This window comes from Lutra lutra, chromosome 4 (assembly GCF_902655055.1).
Source record: "Lutra lutra chromosome 4, mLutLut1.2, whole genome shotgun sequence".
In the NCBI taxonomy this organism is placed as follows: domain Eukaryota; kingdom Metazoa; phylum Chordata; class Mammalia; order Carnivora; family Mustelidae; genus Lutra; species Lutra lutra.
Genome location: NC_062281.1, coordinates 166,741,157 through 166,760,936, shown reverse-complemented (window position 1 = coordinate 166,760,936; position 19,780 = coordinate 166,741,157). Strand labels below are relative to the sequence as shown.

At 39.0% G+C, this 19,780-nt stretch overlaps 1 protein-coding gene across 1 annotated transcript in view; it reads left to right on the top strand.

Annotated features, from left to right (window-relative positions):
* Positions 1-5,137: 5,137 nt before the first annotated feature.
* RLF (RLF zinc finger) overlaps positions 5,138-19,780 on the top strand; it is a 94,703-nt gene continuing 80,060 nt past the window's right edge. Inside the window, exon 1 of the mRNA XM_047726434.1 lies at positions 5,138-5,399. Within this exon, the coding sequence (XP_047582390.1) occupies positions 5,163-5,399 (237 nt within the window). The 5' untranslated portion in view covers positions 5,138-5,162. The remainder of the gene's footprint in view (positions 5,400-19,780) is intronic.

The following is a 19,780-nucleotide window of genomic DNA, read 5'->3' as shown; positions in this document are numbered from 1 at the left end:
GGATCATGACCTGAACCGAAGGCAAAGGTTTAACTGAATGAGCCACCCAGGTACCTCTCAGTTTTTTTTTTTTTTTTAATATTGTGATAAAATATGTATAATGTAAAATTTACCCTTTAACCATTTTTAAAAAAAAATATTTATTTATGTATTTGAGAGGAGGAGGGGCAGAGGGAGAGACAAACCCAAGCAGACTCCATGCTGAGCCCTGAGCCAGACATAGGCCTTGATCTCTTGACCCTGGGATTAGGACCTAGGTGGAAACCAAGAGTCAGACACTTAATCGACAGCACTGCCTAGGCACTCACCATTTAACCATTTTTAAGTATATGGTTCCGTGGCATTAATTATATTCACATTGTTTTGCCACCATACCACCATTCATCTCCAGAACTTCTTTATCTTCCTAAATTGATAATCAGTATGGGGACTCCTGGGTTCAGTACGGTTAAGCCTCTGCCTTCAGCTCAGGTCATGGTCCTGGGATGGAGCCCCACATTGGGCTCGCTGCTCAGTGGGGAGCCTACTTCTCCCTCTCCTCCCTGCTTGTGCTCTCTCTCACGATCTCTGTCTCTCCCTCTCTCAAACAAACAAGCAAACAAACAAATAAAATTGTCAAAAAAATTGATACTCAGAACCTATTAAATACTAACTCCCTATTTTCCCTTTCCCCGGCCCCTTGAAATCACTGTTGTTTTTTGTCTCTGATTTTAAATTCTTAGGGTACCTCACATAGTTAGTATCATGTAATATTTGTCTCTGGGATTTACATATTTTACTTTGTAAAACATCTTCCAGTTTCATCGATTGTGTAGCATATGTCAGAATTTCCTTCCTTTTCAAGTTTGAGTAATATTCCATTCTGTATACTTGTATATATATGCCACATTTTGTTTATCCATTCATCTCTCAATGAATGCTTGGGTTGTTTCCACATTTTGGTGATTACGAATAATATTGTTGTGAACATATGTATACAAATATCTGCTCAAGTCTTTGCTTTCAATTCTTTTGGTGCCTTTCAGTTGAGGACATAGAGCAAAAGAAATGGGAAAATGTTCCTGAGCTTGAATAGTGGTAGTTATAAAAGCAAATATTTAGAGTTGTGCTTTTTGGTGAGTGCTGGATCTTGAAAGATAGAGAAGCTTGTGTTCTCTAATATAATTATAAAGTGTATGTGTGTGTATGTATGTGTATGTGTACACACAGAGAGAGATTTTTGCCAGGGCAGAGTGCCTTTGGATGGTATTAATGGGTGTAAGTATATAAGTGGTTTTAGAACTGGGTGAATATAGCAGTGAGTATAGATAGACAAGAGGTTGGGGAGCCTGGGTGACTTAGTCAGTTAAGCGTCCAACTCTTGATTTCCACTCAGGTCATGATCTCATGGTCATGGGATTAAGCCCCATGTTGGGCTCTGCGCTCAGCATGGAGTCTACTTGTCCTTGTCCTTTAGCCCCTCACCCTGGTCGCAATTTCTCTCTCAAATTAATAAATAAAAATCTTTAAAAAAGATTTTGAGGGCTGTGCCTGGAACATATAGAAATCAGAAAGAGAAGGGAGAGCAAGAAAAGAAACCAAGAAGAAACACCAGGAGACCATGGAGGCTTGGAAGCCAGGTGAAATCCAATATTGGGGAACGATCAACAAGCCCGAACACTGCCAAGAGAGTAGATAAAGGATTGATACTTTGCCATTTGATTCAGCACAAGTGGAAATTACTGGTAACAGTAAAAAGGGTAGTTTCAGGGATGCCTTGGTGGCTCAGTCAGTTTAGTGTCTGCCTTTGGCTCAGGTCATGATCCCAGGATCTTGGTATCGAGTACCGCCTCAGGCTCCTTGCTCAGTGGGGAGCCTGCTTCTCTCTCTGCCTGCTGCTCCCTCTGCTTATGCTCTTTCTGAAAAATAACTAAAATCTTTTAAAAATGAAATAAAAATTTAAAAAGCAGTTTCAGTTAGGAGTGGGGATGAAAGCCTGGCCGAAAAGTGTTCAAGAGAGAATGAGAAGGAAGTATAAACAGAGGGCTTGGCCAGCTCTTTATAGGAGTTTTTCTAGAAAAGAGAGTAGAAAAATGGGATGGAAACTTAGAGGAGGATGTGGTGGAGTCAAAGAAGGTTTGTGGTTTTCTCTGTTGTTATCTTACAGCAGGAACATAACCGATGGCTCTGTGTCTCCAGCCCTGCTCTACCTGAAGTTCCAAAGACATATATATATCCAAGTGCATCCATTTGGATATCTCATAGGAAAATTAAAATTAACCTGTACCTGTCCCAAGCAGGACTCTTGGTTCTCTCTCCCTTTTCCCCCAATCTGTTCTTTTCTAATTCTTCATTTTTCTCGATAAGTGTCATTGCCAACCATTCAACCCAAAAGCCATGTGGCCACTTCAGATTCTTCTCTTTCCCTCACTCCTCATAACCCGTGCATTTTCTGTTAGTTCTGCTTCCAAAATGTTTCCGTAATCTGTTTACCTTCACTATTGGGACTGCTACAATAGCTTCATTCTTGCCTCCTACCACCTATTCTGCATATGGTGGCAGCAAGAGTGTAAATCGGATGATATCACACAACCACTTAACACTTTCCAGTGGTTACGTGTCACATTTTATAAATTTATCTATCTATTTGAGAGAGAATAAGAAAGAGAGCAAGAGAGAGCACAGTAGGAAGGGGGACAGAGGGAGAGAGAAGATCAGCAAGGGAGTGTGGAGCAGATGGCGATGTGGGGATAGATCTCACAACCCTGAGATCATGATCTGAACCAAAATCAAGAATCAGATGCTCAACCAACTGATCCACCCAGGAGCCCCTACTCGTCACACTTTTAAATCCCCACTGCTTGCCTTGAGCTATAAAATCGTATATAATCTGGCACTTTCCTCCTTCAACCTCATCTCCACCACCTTTCCTATCCAGAATCACACTGCAGATACACTGACCTTCTCTCCATACCACCCAATCTCGCCTTTTTAATTTAATTTTATTTTTTTAAAAAGACTTTATTTATTTATTTGACAGAGATCATAAGTAGGCAGAGAGGCAAGCAGAGAGAGAGAGGGAGAAGCAGGCTTCCCACTGAGCAGAGAGCCTGATGCGGGGCTCGATCCCAGGACCCTGGGATCATGACCTGAGCCGAAGGCAGAGGCTTTAACCCACTGAGCCACCCAGGCGCCCCTCGACTTTTTAAAACTTAATTATTTATATTCTAAAGATACCAAAAAAGCACAGAGAAAATTATAGAAAACCATGTGCCCACTACCTAGACCTAACACATTAATATTTAGTCACATTTGCCCATTAGAATATGTTGTTCTATGAATCTGTTCAGTGCGCAATAGGTGCTAATTAATCAATGTTGAGGTATGCAGTTTACTATGCTAATATATGATGTTTTCATTCATTCATTTACTGGCTATATATTTCCATGTGTGAATATACCATAATTTGTTTGTCCATCTCTCTTTTGTTGAAATTTAGGCTATTTCTGATATTTTATCATTATAATAGTGTTACAATGAACACCAGCAACATAGTGGTTAAAAGGTCAGATTCTCGGGGCACCTGGGTAGCTCAGTCGGTTAAGTGAAGGAATCTTGATTTTGGCTTAGGTCATCATCTCATGGTCATGAGATCAAGCTCATCCGGCTCTGTGCCTGCGAGATTCTCTCTTTCTCCTGCCCCACCTAAAAAAAAAAAAAAAAAAATGGAAAAGGAGGTCAGATTTTGGAGCAGACTACTTAGGATTGAAGTCCAGGCACCATAATTTGCTAGTTCTGTCACTTTGGTCATGTTACTTAAATTCTCTGTGTCTGTTTCCTGAATTATAAAATGAAAGCAATAATAATAACTTTTCATGGTATTGTTAGTAGGATGAAATGATTTCAAATATGTAAGGAACCTTAAAAACTGCCTGACACATAATAAATCTCAATGAGTTATCAACTCTTATTAACGTTAGGAATTGCTGAGTCACAGGACGTTTGTATCTTCAATTTTATTAAATATTATACATTCTTCTAAGTGATGTACCAATAAATGCCTCCACTAGCAATATATAAATTCAATAATCCTAAAACATGGTACTAATTTAAATTTTCTGCCAATCTAATGGTATGAAATTATGTCTACATATAATTTATTTATCTAATCTCTACTCCCAACATAGGACTGGAACTCACTACCCTGAGATCAAGCATCACATACTGTTCTGACTGAGCCCCATATGTTGCCCCATATGTTGTTTTAATTTGTACCTTGACAGTTACAGTGAAGTTAAACATCTTTTCATGGGTTTATTGGCCATTCATATTTCTTTTTTGGTGAACTAGCTCTGTATACCCTTTATTTACTTTTCTACTAGATTGTATGCTTTTTTTCCTTTTGATTTTGGGAACTTTTTTTGGATATTAATCTTTTGCTGGTTTTATCTATTTGAATACCTTCTAGTTTTTGGCTTGTCTTTGTGTTGCATCTTTTTAAACTTATGTTGTTATAGAATTAACAAATTTTAATGCAGTCAAATCTAACTATTTTCTCACATGGTTTGTACCTTTTGGATCTTATTTAAGAAATTCTTCCTTATTCTAATATCATACAGATATATTTCCTGAAAAATATTTCGAGGCCTTTAATCCTTCTGGGATTTATTTTTGGATATGGTTTGAAACATTTATTATTTTTCCTTCCTTTTGGAAAAAATTTTCTCAGCACCATTTCTTGAAGAGTTATCCTTTCCCTACTGACTTGTAATGCCCACTGTTAAAAACCACCTTCCCACGGAGCTAGTCTTCATTTCAGCTTCACAACCTTTGCTTATGTTCCTTCTACTGGTGATGCTTTTCTCTCGTTCTTGAGATCGCAGCTCCAGTGTCATCCCTCTCATATCTGGATTATGTCTAAATGTATGTCAGGCTCGGTGACTTCGTGACTCTTAAGAGTCTAGAAGGGCTGAGGCAGGTAGGACTGAGGCCAGTAGCCTCCTGACGGTTGCCAGGGCGGTTGCTGGGAAGGCCGCTGAGAGAGAGTACCCTGGGACCCAGTGACGGAATCCGGCCCGCGCCCGCGTCGCCAAGGAGTGCGTCACCACGTGCGGTCAGCCGGGGGCGGGGCCGGGGCTGAATCACGTGGCTTGGTTGCCTACGCGCTGCTGGGCCGTGGGAAGATGGCGGACGGAAAGGGAGACGCCGCCGTCGCCGCCGGGGCCGGGGCTGAGGCTCCGGCGGGAACGGGAGCCGGAGACGGAACCGAGACTGAGTCCATGGCTCGGGGTCATCGCCCTGCATCTCCGGCGCCTGGAGCCCCGGGACTGCGACCGTGTCTGTGGCAGCTGGAGACAGAGCTGAGGGAGCAGGAGGTGTCGGAGGTCTCATCTTTGAACTACTGCCGGAGCTTCTGCCAGGTGAGGGGCTGGCTGACTGGCTGGGTGAGGGTGGCGGGGTGGGGAGGCCAGGGGAAGAGGCCCCCGATCCGTTGCAGCAGCCGGGGCCGGACTGAAAGGCGCCACCTTCGCGTCTTGCCGCGCCCCCGGGCCGAGAAGGCCCAGCTCGGGAAGCTCGACCGCTGGCCCCCCTTCACCACTGCCCGACTTTGGCCACCGCCAGGGCGGGTTGTGCTGGGCCAGACTGAGAGCCCCGAGGGCGCCGGCGGCTCCCTGGAAGGGCCGTGCCCTGTCGCCGTTGCCTGTCCCCCTGCCGGGTGGTTGGAGCGCCATTGCCTCCTGAGAGATTGATTGCTCGTTCTGCTGGGAGATCCTTTTTTTGAGTGCATATCTCCAAACTGGAAAACCTGGGTTTTCCTGAATAATCCGAAGATATATGTTGTGGCCAGAGACTTATCTTTGGAGTCAACGTCATTTGGGCCCCTAAAAGATCTGACAGTTGGCTTTGAAAGGCATCTGGGGCTTTCTCATTAGGGATTGTGGAGCCCATTGGTTGTTTGGTTTTTTATTTTTTATTATTTTCTTTTATTTTTTTGAGGCGGGGAGGGGGGGAGACTGTGAAGCTCTTCTTTTCGCCTCTCCTGTATTCCTTTGAGGCTTGTGCTACCCGGAATGAGGCTATTGAGCTTTGTAGTGGTGGCTATTAGGATCTTTGAGTTGAAGAGGATTGAGAAAGGTGGGGGGAGTGTGGTCTCTTTTGGTAGTGGTATGACCATTTCTGTGCTATAGTGGGTCCTAATCTGTGGTTACGTATTTATTGGTATGTTTAGATTGGTCTGCATGGCCATTTCGGGATTTTTCTCTATAAAGATATGCCATTATGACTTCTGCTGTTTGTTCTACCATGTTTCAGAGCCAATCCTCTGCTCCTCACCTGGTGTATCTTAGAGAATGCAAAGTAATAGTATTATGTGGGTGCTTGGACACTTGATGAGTAGTTGAGTTAGCTGAATAAATTGCAGTGTTCCAAAGTTGTAATTTTAGGGGACAGTTTGCTCTGGTGGTCCAGTGGAAAATAAAAAGCAGACTTGCTTGATTGCTTTTCTACCTCCTCTCTGCCGAACCAGAGACACCTCATCTCTTCAAATGGAATTTTGTCCTTGCTAATACATTGTATCATTACAGTTTTTATGTCTACACCTTACAGCATTTCCCTGCACTGGGAAGTGTTGAGGTGTAATTGTTCTTTGCTTTTTCTCTATTAATGAATATTCCTACTTACTGCACACATTTATTTTAACAAACTTTAACTGAATGCATTGGATGGTGTCAGGCACTTCACTAGGTGCTGAGCAAATGAGTAAGACCGCACTTTACAACCTTGATGAACTTACAGTTAGGAGGAGGTGGTAGAAATAACTATTTCCAAAACCAGTTTTGGTAATGATGGAAAAGGAGGTGTTGTAGAGACAATGTAGAGGGGAAAGTCATCATGGGACATCCTAATGGGAACGACAGTTAGCTAGTAAAAATCAATTAAAAGTTTAACTGTGATTTGTAGTTATGAACTTAGAAGTAATTGGGAGAGGCCGCTTTAGATAGGGTGGTCCAGGAAGCCCCTATGGCTGAAAGGATAAAAATGCATCATGGCAGTGTTGGGGGAAGGGAGGGGAGCGGAGCATTTCAGTGCCAAAAGGTAGAGATGTGAAGGAAAATTGAAGCTTTGGGAGAATGGGGAGCTAATTGGACAAGGAAGGGAGAGTGAGGATGACGAGAAGATGTAGATTTGGGGGAAGCCTAAGTTTGTGTTGTCATCATAGAAAGATAACAAGAATGGATGTAACTAGTCAAATTGAAGTTTGTCAGAGGATACTATGTGTGTGTGTGTGTGTGTGTATATATATATATATATATAATTTCTTTCTTTCTTTTTTTCTTCATGCATGGTACTTGCGGCTCTCATCTATCTCATTTAAACTGAATGTTTAAATGTCTTGAGTCTTGGTGACACCTAGAAATGTCAGGGCACAGAAGAATTTCAGAAGGAAAGTACTTTTGTAATCTGTCTTTTCTACGAGTTTTCCTCTTGCTTAAATTTTTCTCAAAATATTTTTTTTGGACTAATAAATAAGAAAGATGTTTCTGTGATGACTGATATAATAGGAAGCACATTGGATTGAGAGCTAGTTGGGTCCTAATTGTGACTCTTCCACTTATGTGCTAATAACCTTGAGCAAACTGTGCCTGTGGAATTTATTTTGTTTTCTGGCCTTTATCACCTTGTAATGCTTTATATAAACAGTAGACTAGAAAGTTTATAGACAGCTCTTCACAATATTTGCCACAATATTTTTGTCACTTTTTTTTTTCAATAGCCAAGATAAAATCAATTCAGGGTGTCCTTGTTCATAATTTTATGATGAAGGAGGAACAATGTCACCATTCAAATTTGGTTGAATAGCTCCTGGTTTCACATTTGAAAGGCAGAATAAGATTTATTCATTCCTTCACTGTGGTGTGCCTGACATTGCACTATGTGTTGGCGACAGGAACATGCCCTCTAGAAGTACTTAATATGTAAAGATAAGTAACCTGACTTGTGTTCTCTCAGATACTTAACTGACACAAAATATTTTCATCAGGTGTTCAGGGTTTTTTTTGTTTTTTGTTTTTTTTTTTTTTTCCTTTTTAAATATTTATTTATTTGAGAGAGAGAGCACAAGCAGGTGGAAGGGCAGAGGGAGAAACACACTCCCCTCTGATCAGGGAGCCAGACTTGGGGCTTGATCCCAAAACCCCAGGATCATGACCTGAGCCAAAGGCAGATGCTTAATCAACTGAGCCAACCAGGTTCCCCATCAGGTATTTAGTTTAGAAGTGTTCCCGAGACTTAGGTTGTACCAAGTAGATTCCTCCTGCAACAGGCTGGGACCATATTCTCTCCAGCTCTTGCAGTATGGCTCTATCTTTGGAATTGCACCAAATCAAGAAATAAACCAACATATGAAAGGATAGAGAGCTTGTCTCATTCTGGGCATGTTTTCAATTTTCAGAAGTTTGTGAAGATGATAAAAATGAAACTTCAGAAGTAATAGTTACTAAGAAAATGATACTTAGATCAACTTGTATTCAGTGAATATTTGTATTCAATGACTATGGGATGTGGCTTTTCCCTCCTTTCCCTTAATTCCTTTTCTGAAAACATTGTCTTCCAAGCGAGGTGGATAAGATTAACTCCAGAAAAAAGCCTTTCTCTGTTTTGTTGAAAAATTGATAATATCCTCTCAAGTTTTTGCTTTTTTGGGGCGGGGGCATCATGATTCCTGAAGTTATACAACTGGTAGTTTTCTTTGTAGTATGTATTTTGAAGGCTTTTTAAGTAACCTTAACAAACTTGAAATTATTGAGTGAATGATTATACTATGAGAGTACCAAAGTAGTTTTAGCAAGAGGGGGAAGCAGGCTCCCCGCTGAGCAGAAGGCCCGATGCGGGGCTCGATCCCAGAACCCTGGGATCATGACCTGAGCTGAAGGCAGAGGCCCCAACCTACTGAGCCAGCCAGGCGCCCCGACTTTATAGATTTTTAAATGTTAAAATAAGTAAGGCATATATTTAAGTTTCTCCTAGGTTAGTAATTGAGTTCAAAGGGTCTAAAGCAGATAGGCATACAGGCTTCACCATTTAAACTAGAGAGGTACCTTGGTATGTTATTTTCTTTAACCCTTAGTTTTCTCATTGACAGAATAATCATAGTACTTAGTGTTATCCAATTAAATGTATTGTTTTATGGACTAAATAAGATAACCTGTAAACTACAGTGTTCCTGAAATTGTCTGAGTTTTCCAGATTTCTTAGCCTTAGAATAAAAAGTCTTCACCGCCTTACTCCCAGTTTACTTATCAGCTCTTAGCCTAGCCAATCCCATCATCATAATGCTGTTCTTATTTAGCGGTACTGAACTTGGAGTTCTTGGACCAAAATGCCATTTCAGTTACTCCTGTTATTAAAATTCTGCCTGTAAATTTCCAAGTGCATTACTTTGGGAAGGGTGATCTTAATTTTCATCTGATTCTTCAAGATCCCTCTTAGGCTTTCAGTAAATATTTACCAACTGCTTGATCTCCAAAAGGATAGAATTACTACTTTTACAAGATCTCAGGTCATTAAGCATTCTGTCTTCCCCTCCCACGGTGCTGTTTTGTCCTCTGTCCTTTACTCTCATTTTCTGTATAGCAAATTTTCCTTGTTTAGGGCCCACTGGCACATACCACCTCCTATGAAGCTTTCTCTGATTTCACTGGATAGATTTCCTCTTAGATGTTTGTGTTTTTTGACACTTTGTACATACCTATGCTTTTAACTCTTGCTTTTCATTCTGTCACTGTCTTAGTTCAGGCTTCATGATGTCCTATTGGAGCAGTCTGTTCATTAATCTCTCTTGCTTTCTGACTGGCTTCATCTACAGTCCATTTTGGTGTTCTCTCTAAATTGTAAATATAATCTCATTAGGCACTTTATTCCCTAAAATTCTAAAATGGTTTCTTACTCCAAAGACAAGATAAAAGTCTGACTTAATAGCCTAGCCTGGCAGACAAAGCCTTTTAGAATCTGGCCACTGCCTCCCCCTTTCCCAGCTCCCATCTCCAACCTTTCCAGCTTCCTTTTGGGTGGTTGGGAGGGAGTCTACCTTCACTACAGTATCTCTCTCAGTTGGCCTCATTAACCTTAAGGTTCTTCCTTCCCCATCTGCCTATCTATCCTTTAAGACCAGGTTTAGATATTAAGTCTTTCAGAAGTGTTTTCTGATTTCAGCAGACAGAATGAGGTGATTCTTTCACTTAATATACTCCAGTAGCATCTTTTATGTAAGTGTGGTACCTGAATAGTTGTTTCTTTCTTTGTCTGTTGTATTGACTAGTAAACCAACCTGAGTAGGGATCTTGTTTAGTCTTTTTTGTATACTTGGTACCTAGCAATTAATACAGTGCCTGGCACAGAAAACTAATTTGTTGAATGAATTCCATTGTAGAACTTAATGACATACTCAAGAGGTGAGTACTTCAAAAGGAACACTTGATGTAAAATCTCATATGTTAGAAAGCAACTTTATCGTAAGAAATTACTGTAATGGAATAGGAGAGGACACTTTGCGCGTTTCTTGGAAACATACCTTGTCAACTTAGCCTCCGTTCATATAAAAATGTACACATTTACATGTGTGGAATGAGGAGTAGTGTTGTTGGAGGGAGAAAATTGGAGGCATTATAGTATTGAGGAAGAGTTAGCAGCTGAATAAGGCAACAGTTCGAAGATGTTGAGATGGAGATCAGTCTTCCTAACTCCTTGAGATTGGTGGCCATGAAAACTTTAAAGCTCTTGAACTCTTTATTTTAAAGGATTTTTAATACTTTATCTTTTCTTTTTGTGCTGCCTTCTCTTGGGAGATTTCTAAATAGAGACTGGATGACAGGTAGTTATAATGGCAGAAGCTAACATTGTACCGCATATGACCAAAACGTAATGATAAATGCGACTTGTGAAGCAGTGGGAACTTTGATGCTATCGGTTACTTGGTACCACCCAGTCTCTTTTATAGTAGTGATTTCTGTATCTATCTGTGGATCGTGCTCTTCTGAACAATGTTAATAAAAAGTCTAGTAGAAAGCACCACTTATTTCAAGCCTGCGAAGGCATCGGTAAACTAAAGTATGCTTTGTTTTCACTTAGTTCTAGACACTGTCACCTCTCCCAGAGGCCTTTCTTGACTACCTTATCTAAAACAAAGCTTTTTCATCTTCTTCCAACTCCTTAACACTGCTTTCTATTTCTTTAAATTACCAACTACTATCTGATATCTTATGACAAATGTGTCTATTTGTCTGTCTCTGCATTTCGAATGTAAGCATCATGAAGGTGTTGACTGTTTATTTACCCAGTGCCTAGAATTGTCCCTGGCACTTAATGGGTATTCAGTCAAGATTTGTTCATCTTTTATCTTCTTCCTTCCTTAAATCCCTGACTAGATTTCTTGAGAGTAACAAGTCTTACACCTGTCTTTATTAAGAAATAGGGACATTTTTGGTTAGCCAGTTTATGTTGCTTCTCAGCAGGGATCCATTCTTATTCTTTATCTTCATTACTGAAGAGTAGAAATTAATTTTATTTATGTTTCTTAAGAATTTCCCATGGTTGGGGCGCCTGGGTGGCTCAGTGGGTTAAGCGTCTGCCTTTGGCTTGGGTCATGGTCTCAGGGTCCTAGGATCCAGCATTGGGCTCTCTGCTCAGCGGGGAGCCTCTTCCCCCCTCTCCCTCTGCCTGCCTCTCTGCCTACTTATGATTTCTCTCTCTGTCAAATAAATAAATAAGATCTTTAAAAAAAAATTTCGCATGGTTGTCTATATTCCACAAATATTTAAAGACTTTTTTTAAACAGGGTTTGCTTAGCCAGATTGAAACATTTATTTTGGATATGATTGACATCAAACTGGAAAACTGGAACATAGATATGGGATTGAGCAAGATGGTATAAAAAAAATAGATTCCTCATACTTGGATTGCTCACTAAAGCCAACATATAAAACATTACATGAAAAATTAGAGGGACTATTTATTTACTTATCAGGCAATCATCTTTTTTGTGCCAAGCACTCAGGTAAATGGTGTTATTTTCATTTTGCAGATAGAAAACTGAGGCTCAGGGAGGTTAAGTAACTTTCCCAGACAGACTTTGCTGTGGCAGAGTCTTCAGACTCCTAAGACCATGCTCTCTTTCCTATATCAGCGTTTCCTAAACTGTGTTTTGTTCCATGAGTTCTATGTTTTAGTTAGTACTTCTTGAACTAAGGATTCTGTGTTCATATAAGTTGGGATACATATTTTTTAATGTGTCATATATGGTAAGATGCATTGTAAGTCTCCCAGAGAGCATTAAGTGTTGTGCAGCATTTGCCAAACTTAGCAGGTCCAGAATATTTAACATTTTGCCATGTTCTAAACCTGATATCACCCCCAAATTCCATGTTTTTCTTTCATTATAGCAAAGTAAATCACTGGGGAAGAGTGGATTGCTGTATGTATACATACCACTGAATTTTGATTCCCCAGTTTCAGCTTAAAACATGATAATGATCTTTTTTATGAAAAAAGTTTCCCTTTAAAGTTTTTGCAGGTTTTGAATTATACATACTGTCCCATATGAAAAATATTTCAGTGTATTGTAATTTTTTTTGAAATTGAGATTGAATTCTATTTCAGACATATCTTGAGTTCAAGGTTATTCATTTAGTTTTACCTGAATTTCTGCAGTGTAGCTAGCTGGGGAACTATGAATGTATTTGTCTCTTTCTTCTCATTTTTGTGCTGTGTCTGAATTCTTTAATGTGTTTTTTTTAATGCCTTGCTTGTCCTTTTTGGGGTTATCTGTTAGGTTTTTGTGCTGACACTTGATTACATAGTATTTTTACTCCCAAGGAAATAGCCTGAATGTGTCACATTAGCCAGTACAGTAATGCTTTATTAATATGAACATATTTAGGAATTATTACCAGATATGATAGAATGAATGACCTAGTTTGGAAATCGCATTTTTATGATATATGGTTGTATAAAATAGGCATATTTTTAATTGTGCTTTCATTTTCTTAAATTTGCTTTTTAAATATGTATGCTTAAAATACTTAAGATATATCTTAAAGTAATAAAATTAAATATGGGGGCCACTAGGTGGCTCAGTTGGTTAAGTGTCTCCCTTTGGCTCAGGTCATGATCTCGGGGTCCTGGGATTGAGCCCTATATCAGGCTCCCTGCTCAGCCTGGAGTCTCCTTCCTCCTCTCCCTCTGCTCCCCACCCCCTTTGCTCCCCCCTACCCCGCCCCACTTGGACATGCACACATTCTTATGTGAATGTGAGGATGAGTCCTCTCTCAAATAAATAAATTCTAAAATCTTTAAAAAAACCTAAATATCTGCATTTAAAAATTTTTGTGATTCTCATACATGCTCATTCTAAAAGCTTAAGACAAGATGTGTAAATGCAGAAAGTGAAACCACCTTGTAATCTCATTATTAATAGCTTGGCCTATTAGTCTGATTTTTGGGAAAATATGTATACAGTATGTGTGTGTGTGTAAGTATTAAAAAAGAAATTTTGAGTATAGTTGACACAGTGTTACATTAGTTTCAGGTGTACAATGTAGTGATTCAGCTTCTCTATATGTTATGCTATGCTCACAAGTTTAGCTACCATCCGTCAGCCATACAACGTTTTTACAGTGTCATTGAGTATATTCCCTATGCTGTACCTTTTATTCCCATGACTTACCCATTCTATAGCCAAAAGCCTGTATCTCCCACCCCCCCAACTTTTTTTTCCCATTGTCCTACCCCCCTTCCCCTGGCAACCTTCTGTTCTCTGTATTTATAGGTCTGATTCTCCTTTTTTTGTTTTTTTGTTTATTCATTTGTTTTGTTTTTTTAGAATCCACATGAGAATGAAATCCTTTGTTATTTGTCTTTCTCAGTCTGCCCTGCTTCACTTAGCACAGTACCCTCTAGGTCCAACCATGTTGTTGCAGATAGCAAGATCTTATCCCCTTTTTTATGGCTATGTAATATTCTATTATATGTATGTATATGCATTTGTCTGTTGATGCACTTAACATTGCTGCCATATCTTGGTTATTGTAAATAGTGCTATAGTAAGCACAGGGATGTATTTATCTTTTTGAGTTAGTGTTTTTGTTCTCTTTGGGTAAATTCCCAGAAGTGGAATTATTGGGTCATATGTACTTCTGGGGTTGGGTTTTTGTTTGTTTGTTTGTTTGTTTTTGGTACTTCTATTTTTACTGCCCCCCCCCCATTTTTACTTTTTGAGGAGCCTCCATACTGTTTTCCACATCCTCACCAACACTTGTCATTTCTTGTCTTTTTGATTCTAGCCATTCTGGTAGATGTAAGGTGATATCTCCTTGTGGCTTTGATTTACATTTCCATGATAATTAGAGCTGTTGAGCAATTTTTCATGTGTCTATTGACTAGATATCTATATGGTTTTTTGGGGAGAAATTTGGTTCAGGTCCTCTACCCATTTTTTTAATAGGATTGTTTGGGTTTTTTTGGTGTTCGGTTGTTTAAGTTCTTTATATATTTGGGATATTAACCCCTTAGCAGATACATCATTTGCAAGTATCTTCTCCCATTCAGTAGGTTGTCTTTTTGTTCTGTTGATTGTTTCCTTTGTGGTGCAAAAGGATATATTCTCAGGAGTTGATTTTTGCTTTGTTTCCCTTGCCTTGTGATATATATCAGAAAAATGTTGGTAGGGCTGGTGTTAGGGAAATTGATACCTATAGTCTTTTCTGGGTTTTTATGGTTTCAGGCCTCACATTTAGGTCCTTAATCCATTTTGAGTTTATTTTAGTATATGGTGTTAGAAAGTGGTCCATTTTCATTCTTTTACGTCTACCTGTCCAGTTTTCCCAGCACCATTTATTGAAGAGACTGTCTTTTCCCTATTTTATATTTTGCTCCCTTCATCATATATTAATTGACCACATAAGCGTGACTTTATTTCTGGGCTCTTTTTTCTGTTCCGTTGATCTGTATGTCTGTATTTGTGCCAGTATTGTACTTTTTGATCACTACAGCTTTGTAGTATATCTTGAAATCTGGAATTATGATATCTGCAGCTTTGTTTTTCTTTCTTAAGATTGCTTAAAGATTGGAATTTTTAATTGTTCCAACAATTCATGAATAGAATCTAATTGTAAAAAACTAGAACAGTGTAAAAGAAGAGCCAGTAAAGGATGACAGTTGTCACATAGCCTTATAGTTCAGTACTGTGTTTTTCTAGATTAATAGTTTTCTTTGGTTAACAGTTTGGGAATGTATACTTACAGAATTTTTTTGTGAACAGTTTGGGAATGTATACTTACAGAATTTTTTTGTGTGTATATATACACACACACACACACATTTTTAGAAAAATAGTGTTGAGGTTATTTATTAAAACGTAATACAGACATCTTTCTCATGGAATATACACATTTACTATTTAAAAAAAGAAAACATAGTATTCCATTGAAAAACACCCTTGATTTTAAATTCTGCAGGTAGCAAAGACTTCTGTGCTCTTTTTAAAATTAATTAATTAAATATATTTTTAAAAATTTATTTATTTATTTATTTGACAGACAGAGATCATAGTAAGCAGAGAGGCAGGCAGAGAGAGAGAAGAGGAAGCAGGCTTCCCCGCGGAGCAGAGAGCCTGATGCTGGGCTCGATCCCAAGACCCTGGAATCATGACCCGAGCTGAAGGCAGAGGCTTAACCTACTGAGCCGCCCAGGCGCCCCTAATTAAATATTTTTATTTTAGAGAGATTGAGAGAGAGAACACGAGTGGAGGGATGGGGAGAGGGAGAAGCAGGGTTCCTGCTTCAGGGCTCTATCCCAGACCCCGGGATCATGACCTGAGCTAAGGCAGCTGCATAACTGACTGAGCCACCCAGGTACCCCTCAACACTTTTTAACTAAAAAAAAAAAAATTTAACTATAAAAGCAGTGCTTTTATATAAAAAATACATAGTGCTACAGGAAGGCTTAAGGAAAAAGTAAAAGCCATCTTTTGCCTTCAGTCCCTCTAGTCACTCCCTGAAGAGTTAAATCTCTTGTGTATTCTTAAAAACTCAAATCTGCAATTTAGATTTTAATTTAGTATATTGAAAACAATTTTCTATATCAACACATGTTGAGCATGTACCATAATTAAATCATTGTTCTTCTTTATTATCATAAATAAGGTTGCAGTGAACATCCTTAAACATTAAGCAGTGGTTGTTAATACCTGTAGTATAAACTCTTTTTTTTTTTTTTTTAAGATTTTATTTGTTTATTTGACAGAGATCACAAGTAGGCAGAGAGGCAGGCAGAGAGAGAGGGGAGAAGCAGAGAGCCCGATGCGGGGCTTGATCCCAGGACCCCGAGATCATGACCTGAGCCGAAGGCAGAGGCTTTAACCCACTGAGCCACCCAGGTGCCCCCCTATAGCATAAATTCTTGGAATTGAAATTACTGTATTAAAGAGAATGTTTATTTTAAATTTTATTGAATATTAGCCTACAAAAAGCAGAATATGTACTTCTGTCAGTAGTGTTTGGGAGTCCCTGTTTGACTATATCCTTGCTAACACTGGTGTTATTGAACTTTTTAATATCGGCCAGTCTGATAGTGGCAAGTAATTGCTCTCATACCATTTTACTAATTTTCATCTTAACAGCATTTGCATGCTTTTTCATGTGTATTAGATACTTGAAATTTGTCTTTACTTTTTTTTTTTGCATACCTGTATTTTAAAATGTTATTAGTTAAAAAAAATAAAATGTTACTAGTTGAAAGTCATTAAAATCTGCTTGTCTTGGGGCGCCTGGGTGGCTCAGTGGGTTAAAGCCTCTGCCTTCGGCTCAGGTCATGATCCCAGGGTCCAGGGATCGAGCCCCGAGTCAGGCTCTCTGCTCAGTGGGGAGCCTGCTCCCCGCCCCCACCTGCCTCTCTGCCTACTTGTGATCTCTGTCAAATAAATAAATAAAATAGTAAAAAAAAAAAATCTGCTTGTCTAGGGATGCCTGGGTGCCTCAGTCAGTTAAGCCGCTGCCTTTGGCTTAGATCATGATCCCGCAGTTCTGGGATCAAGTCCCGCACGGGGCTCCTTGCTTGGCGGGGAGCCTGCTTCTCCCTCTGCCTACTCTGCCTGCTGCTCCCCTGCTTGTTCTTTCTCTCTCTCTGACAAATAAATAAAATCTTTAAAAATAAATAAAAATGGGCCAAAGACATTAAAAAAATTTTTTGATTGTCTAGTCTTGGAGAGTGATGATGTAATTTAAGATTCCATGCTGCTTTGAAAAGGCTCTAAAGAAGCATAGTTAGTTGCAGCCTAACCTGAAGCTGTTGGAATATATGATACAAATTAGTGATTGCTTGTTGCTGTGAGAAATGCCCATGTAGTCATTTTCCAACAAATGTTTATTGATGTTATATACCAGTGCTTCTAGTGTCTAGGAAGACTTAAGTCATAGCTGAATAACTGGAAAGACCCTAGTGCTTTCCATTAGCTAACTTTTTCTTATATTGTTATTTTTATGTGTTTTAAGTAAGGTGCCACTGAATGGATGTATGAATTGGGCCAAATCAGTTTGTTTTGGGGGTTTCAGATTGCTGCTTAAATGAGATAATTTTTAAGCTTTGATTTTCCTTCAAAATTACATAATTTTTCTGTTGAAAAACATTTGCCAAGGATTATTTTCTAACTCTCCAAACATTTGTTATCCTTATTGAAATAAATGAATAATAAATCTTTTATTAATGCAGTTCCTATATTATAAGCAATCACAGAAAAATATTAATGTGATGAAATTTGGGGGGTTAAATGGTTAAGCATGTGCCTTTGGCTCAGGTCATGATATCATGGTCCTGGGGTTGAGCCCCACATCAGGCTTCCTGCTCAGTGGGAGATTGCTTCTCCCTCTGCCCCTCACCCCTCTTGTGCATGTGTGCGAGCTCTAATAAAATCTTTTTTTTTTTTTTAAAGATTTTATTTATTTATTTGACAGAGAGAGATCACAAGCAGGCAGAGAGGCAGGCAGAGAGACAGGAGGAAGCAGGCTCCCTGCTGAGCAGAGAGCCCGATGCGGGACTCGATCCCAGGACTCCGAGATCATGACCCGAGCCGAAGGCAGCGGCTTAACCCACTGAGCCACCCAGGTGCCCCAACGAGCTCTAATAAAATCTTAAAAAAAAAAAAAAAGATGAAATATTTGAAAATCATTTAACATGTTAATACTGTATTTCTGCCCTTAGTAGGTTATTGCTTACCCCTATAGTATAAATGCCCACCCCAGTGGAAACCACTGTACTAATTTGAACTGAAGTTATTTGTTTACATTAGTTATGTTCATTGTCCTTATTTGGCTTTTTCCTTCAGAGTGAAATCTTTATTTCAGTGTGTAAGGGACTTGATAACTGAATATGTTAAATACAGAAGAAATTATCCCACAAAGTTCTAACAGTAAATGTGGATACATCAACTTTGGTCTGTCTTATATTTTATTATCTTATGAAATGGATAGCATATCCAATAGAAGTTAGGAGATTTCACTCTAAATATGCTTTCTAATATTCTTGTGACCTTAAACCTTGCCTTGGATCTTTTTCTTGAATATAAAATTGGAGGTAAGAGAAAGCTCCCTGATAGGTGATTGTGAATATTAAGTGGGACAGTATAACAATGCCATTAGCATAACTTTTGGTAGCAGATAGGTACCCAGTTTGTCAACTTCTTTATTTCCTTTCCATCCTCAGTAATGTTTTTGTTTTTTTTTTTTTTAAAGATTTTATTTATTTATTTGACAGACAGAGATCACAAGTAGGAAGAGAGGCAGGCAGAGAGAGAGGAAGGGAAGCAGGCTCCCTGCTGAGCAGAGAGCCCGATGCGGGACTCGTTCCCAGGACCCTGAGATCATGACCTGAGCCGAAGGCAGCGGCTTAACCCACTGAGCCACCCAAGCGCCCCTCAGTAATGTTTTAAAGTATATCTTGTAGGGCAGCTTTCCACCATTTTCCTGTCGATATACAGCTCATTAAAAGAAAAAAGTTTCCTAGATGTTTATAGAGTATTTGCAATGTGGTTTTAGATTCAGAGAGCCGGTGATGAGCTTTGCAGACTGGAAGTGTAATTTACAGTAATTTTTTTTTAATGTTGAAACTATGGATGCCCTTTGGGATCCATATCTAGTGGAAATAATGAGTTTGACCTGTTTAATAGATCATTCTGTATACAATTTTTTTTATTCCCTTGATTATTGGTTTTAATCTGGTTTACTGTTTGGCATTTAAATTATGTATCTCATTTTATTGAAATCCATACATACCAAAAGTGATTTGAATTTGTAACACATTGAATTTGAGTTCCTGGGTAAAAGGTGGCCATGTTTTAATAATCATATGTTTGAGGGAAGAACTTTAGAAGTTACCTAGTTCACTGCCTTTCCAGCTTAAAACTTTTAAGGGGGAAACTCCTCACTGTAGGATGTGGGCTGAGGATTCAAGTAGGTGGTAGTATCAAAAAAATTCTGAACATTGACATACTTATTTACCACCGAACAAAATTCATGACTAGCATATCATTAATCTGTGAACACCCATCTAAAAAATAGGATCTAACCATTTCCTTGTAAAAATTCTCATTAGTGCAGTTTGGTCAATATTCTGCTGCTCTCCTTTGTAGGATTTGAATGAAGCAGTGAGAATCTGGAACCAAATCTACTTAGTTGAATTTGTTTTATTTATTTACATATTTATTTAGAAATTTTAAAAAAAGATTTTATTAGAATGCACAAATGGGGGGAAGGGC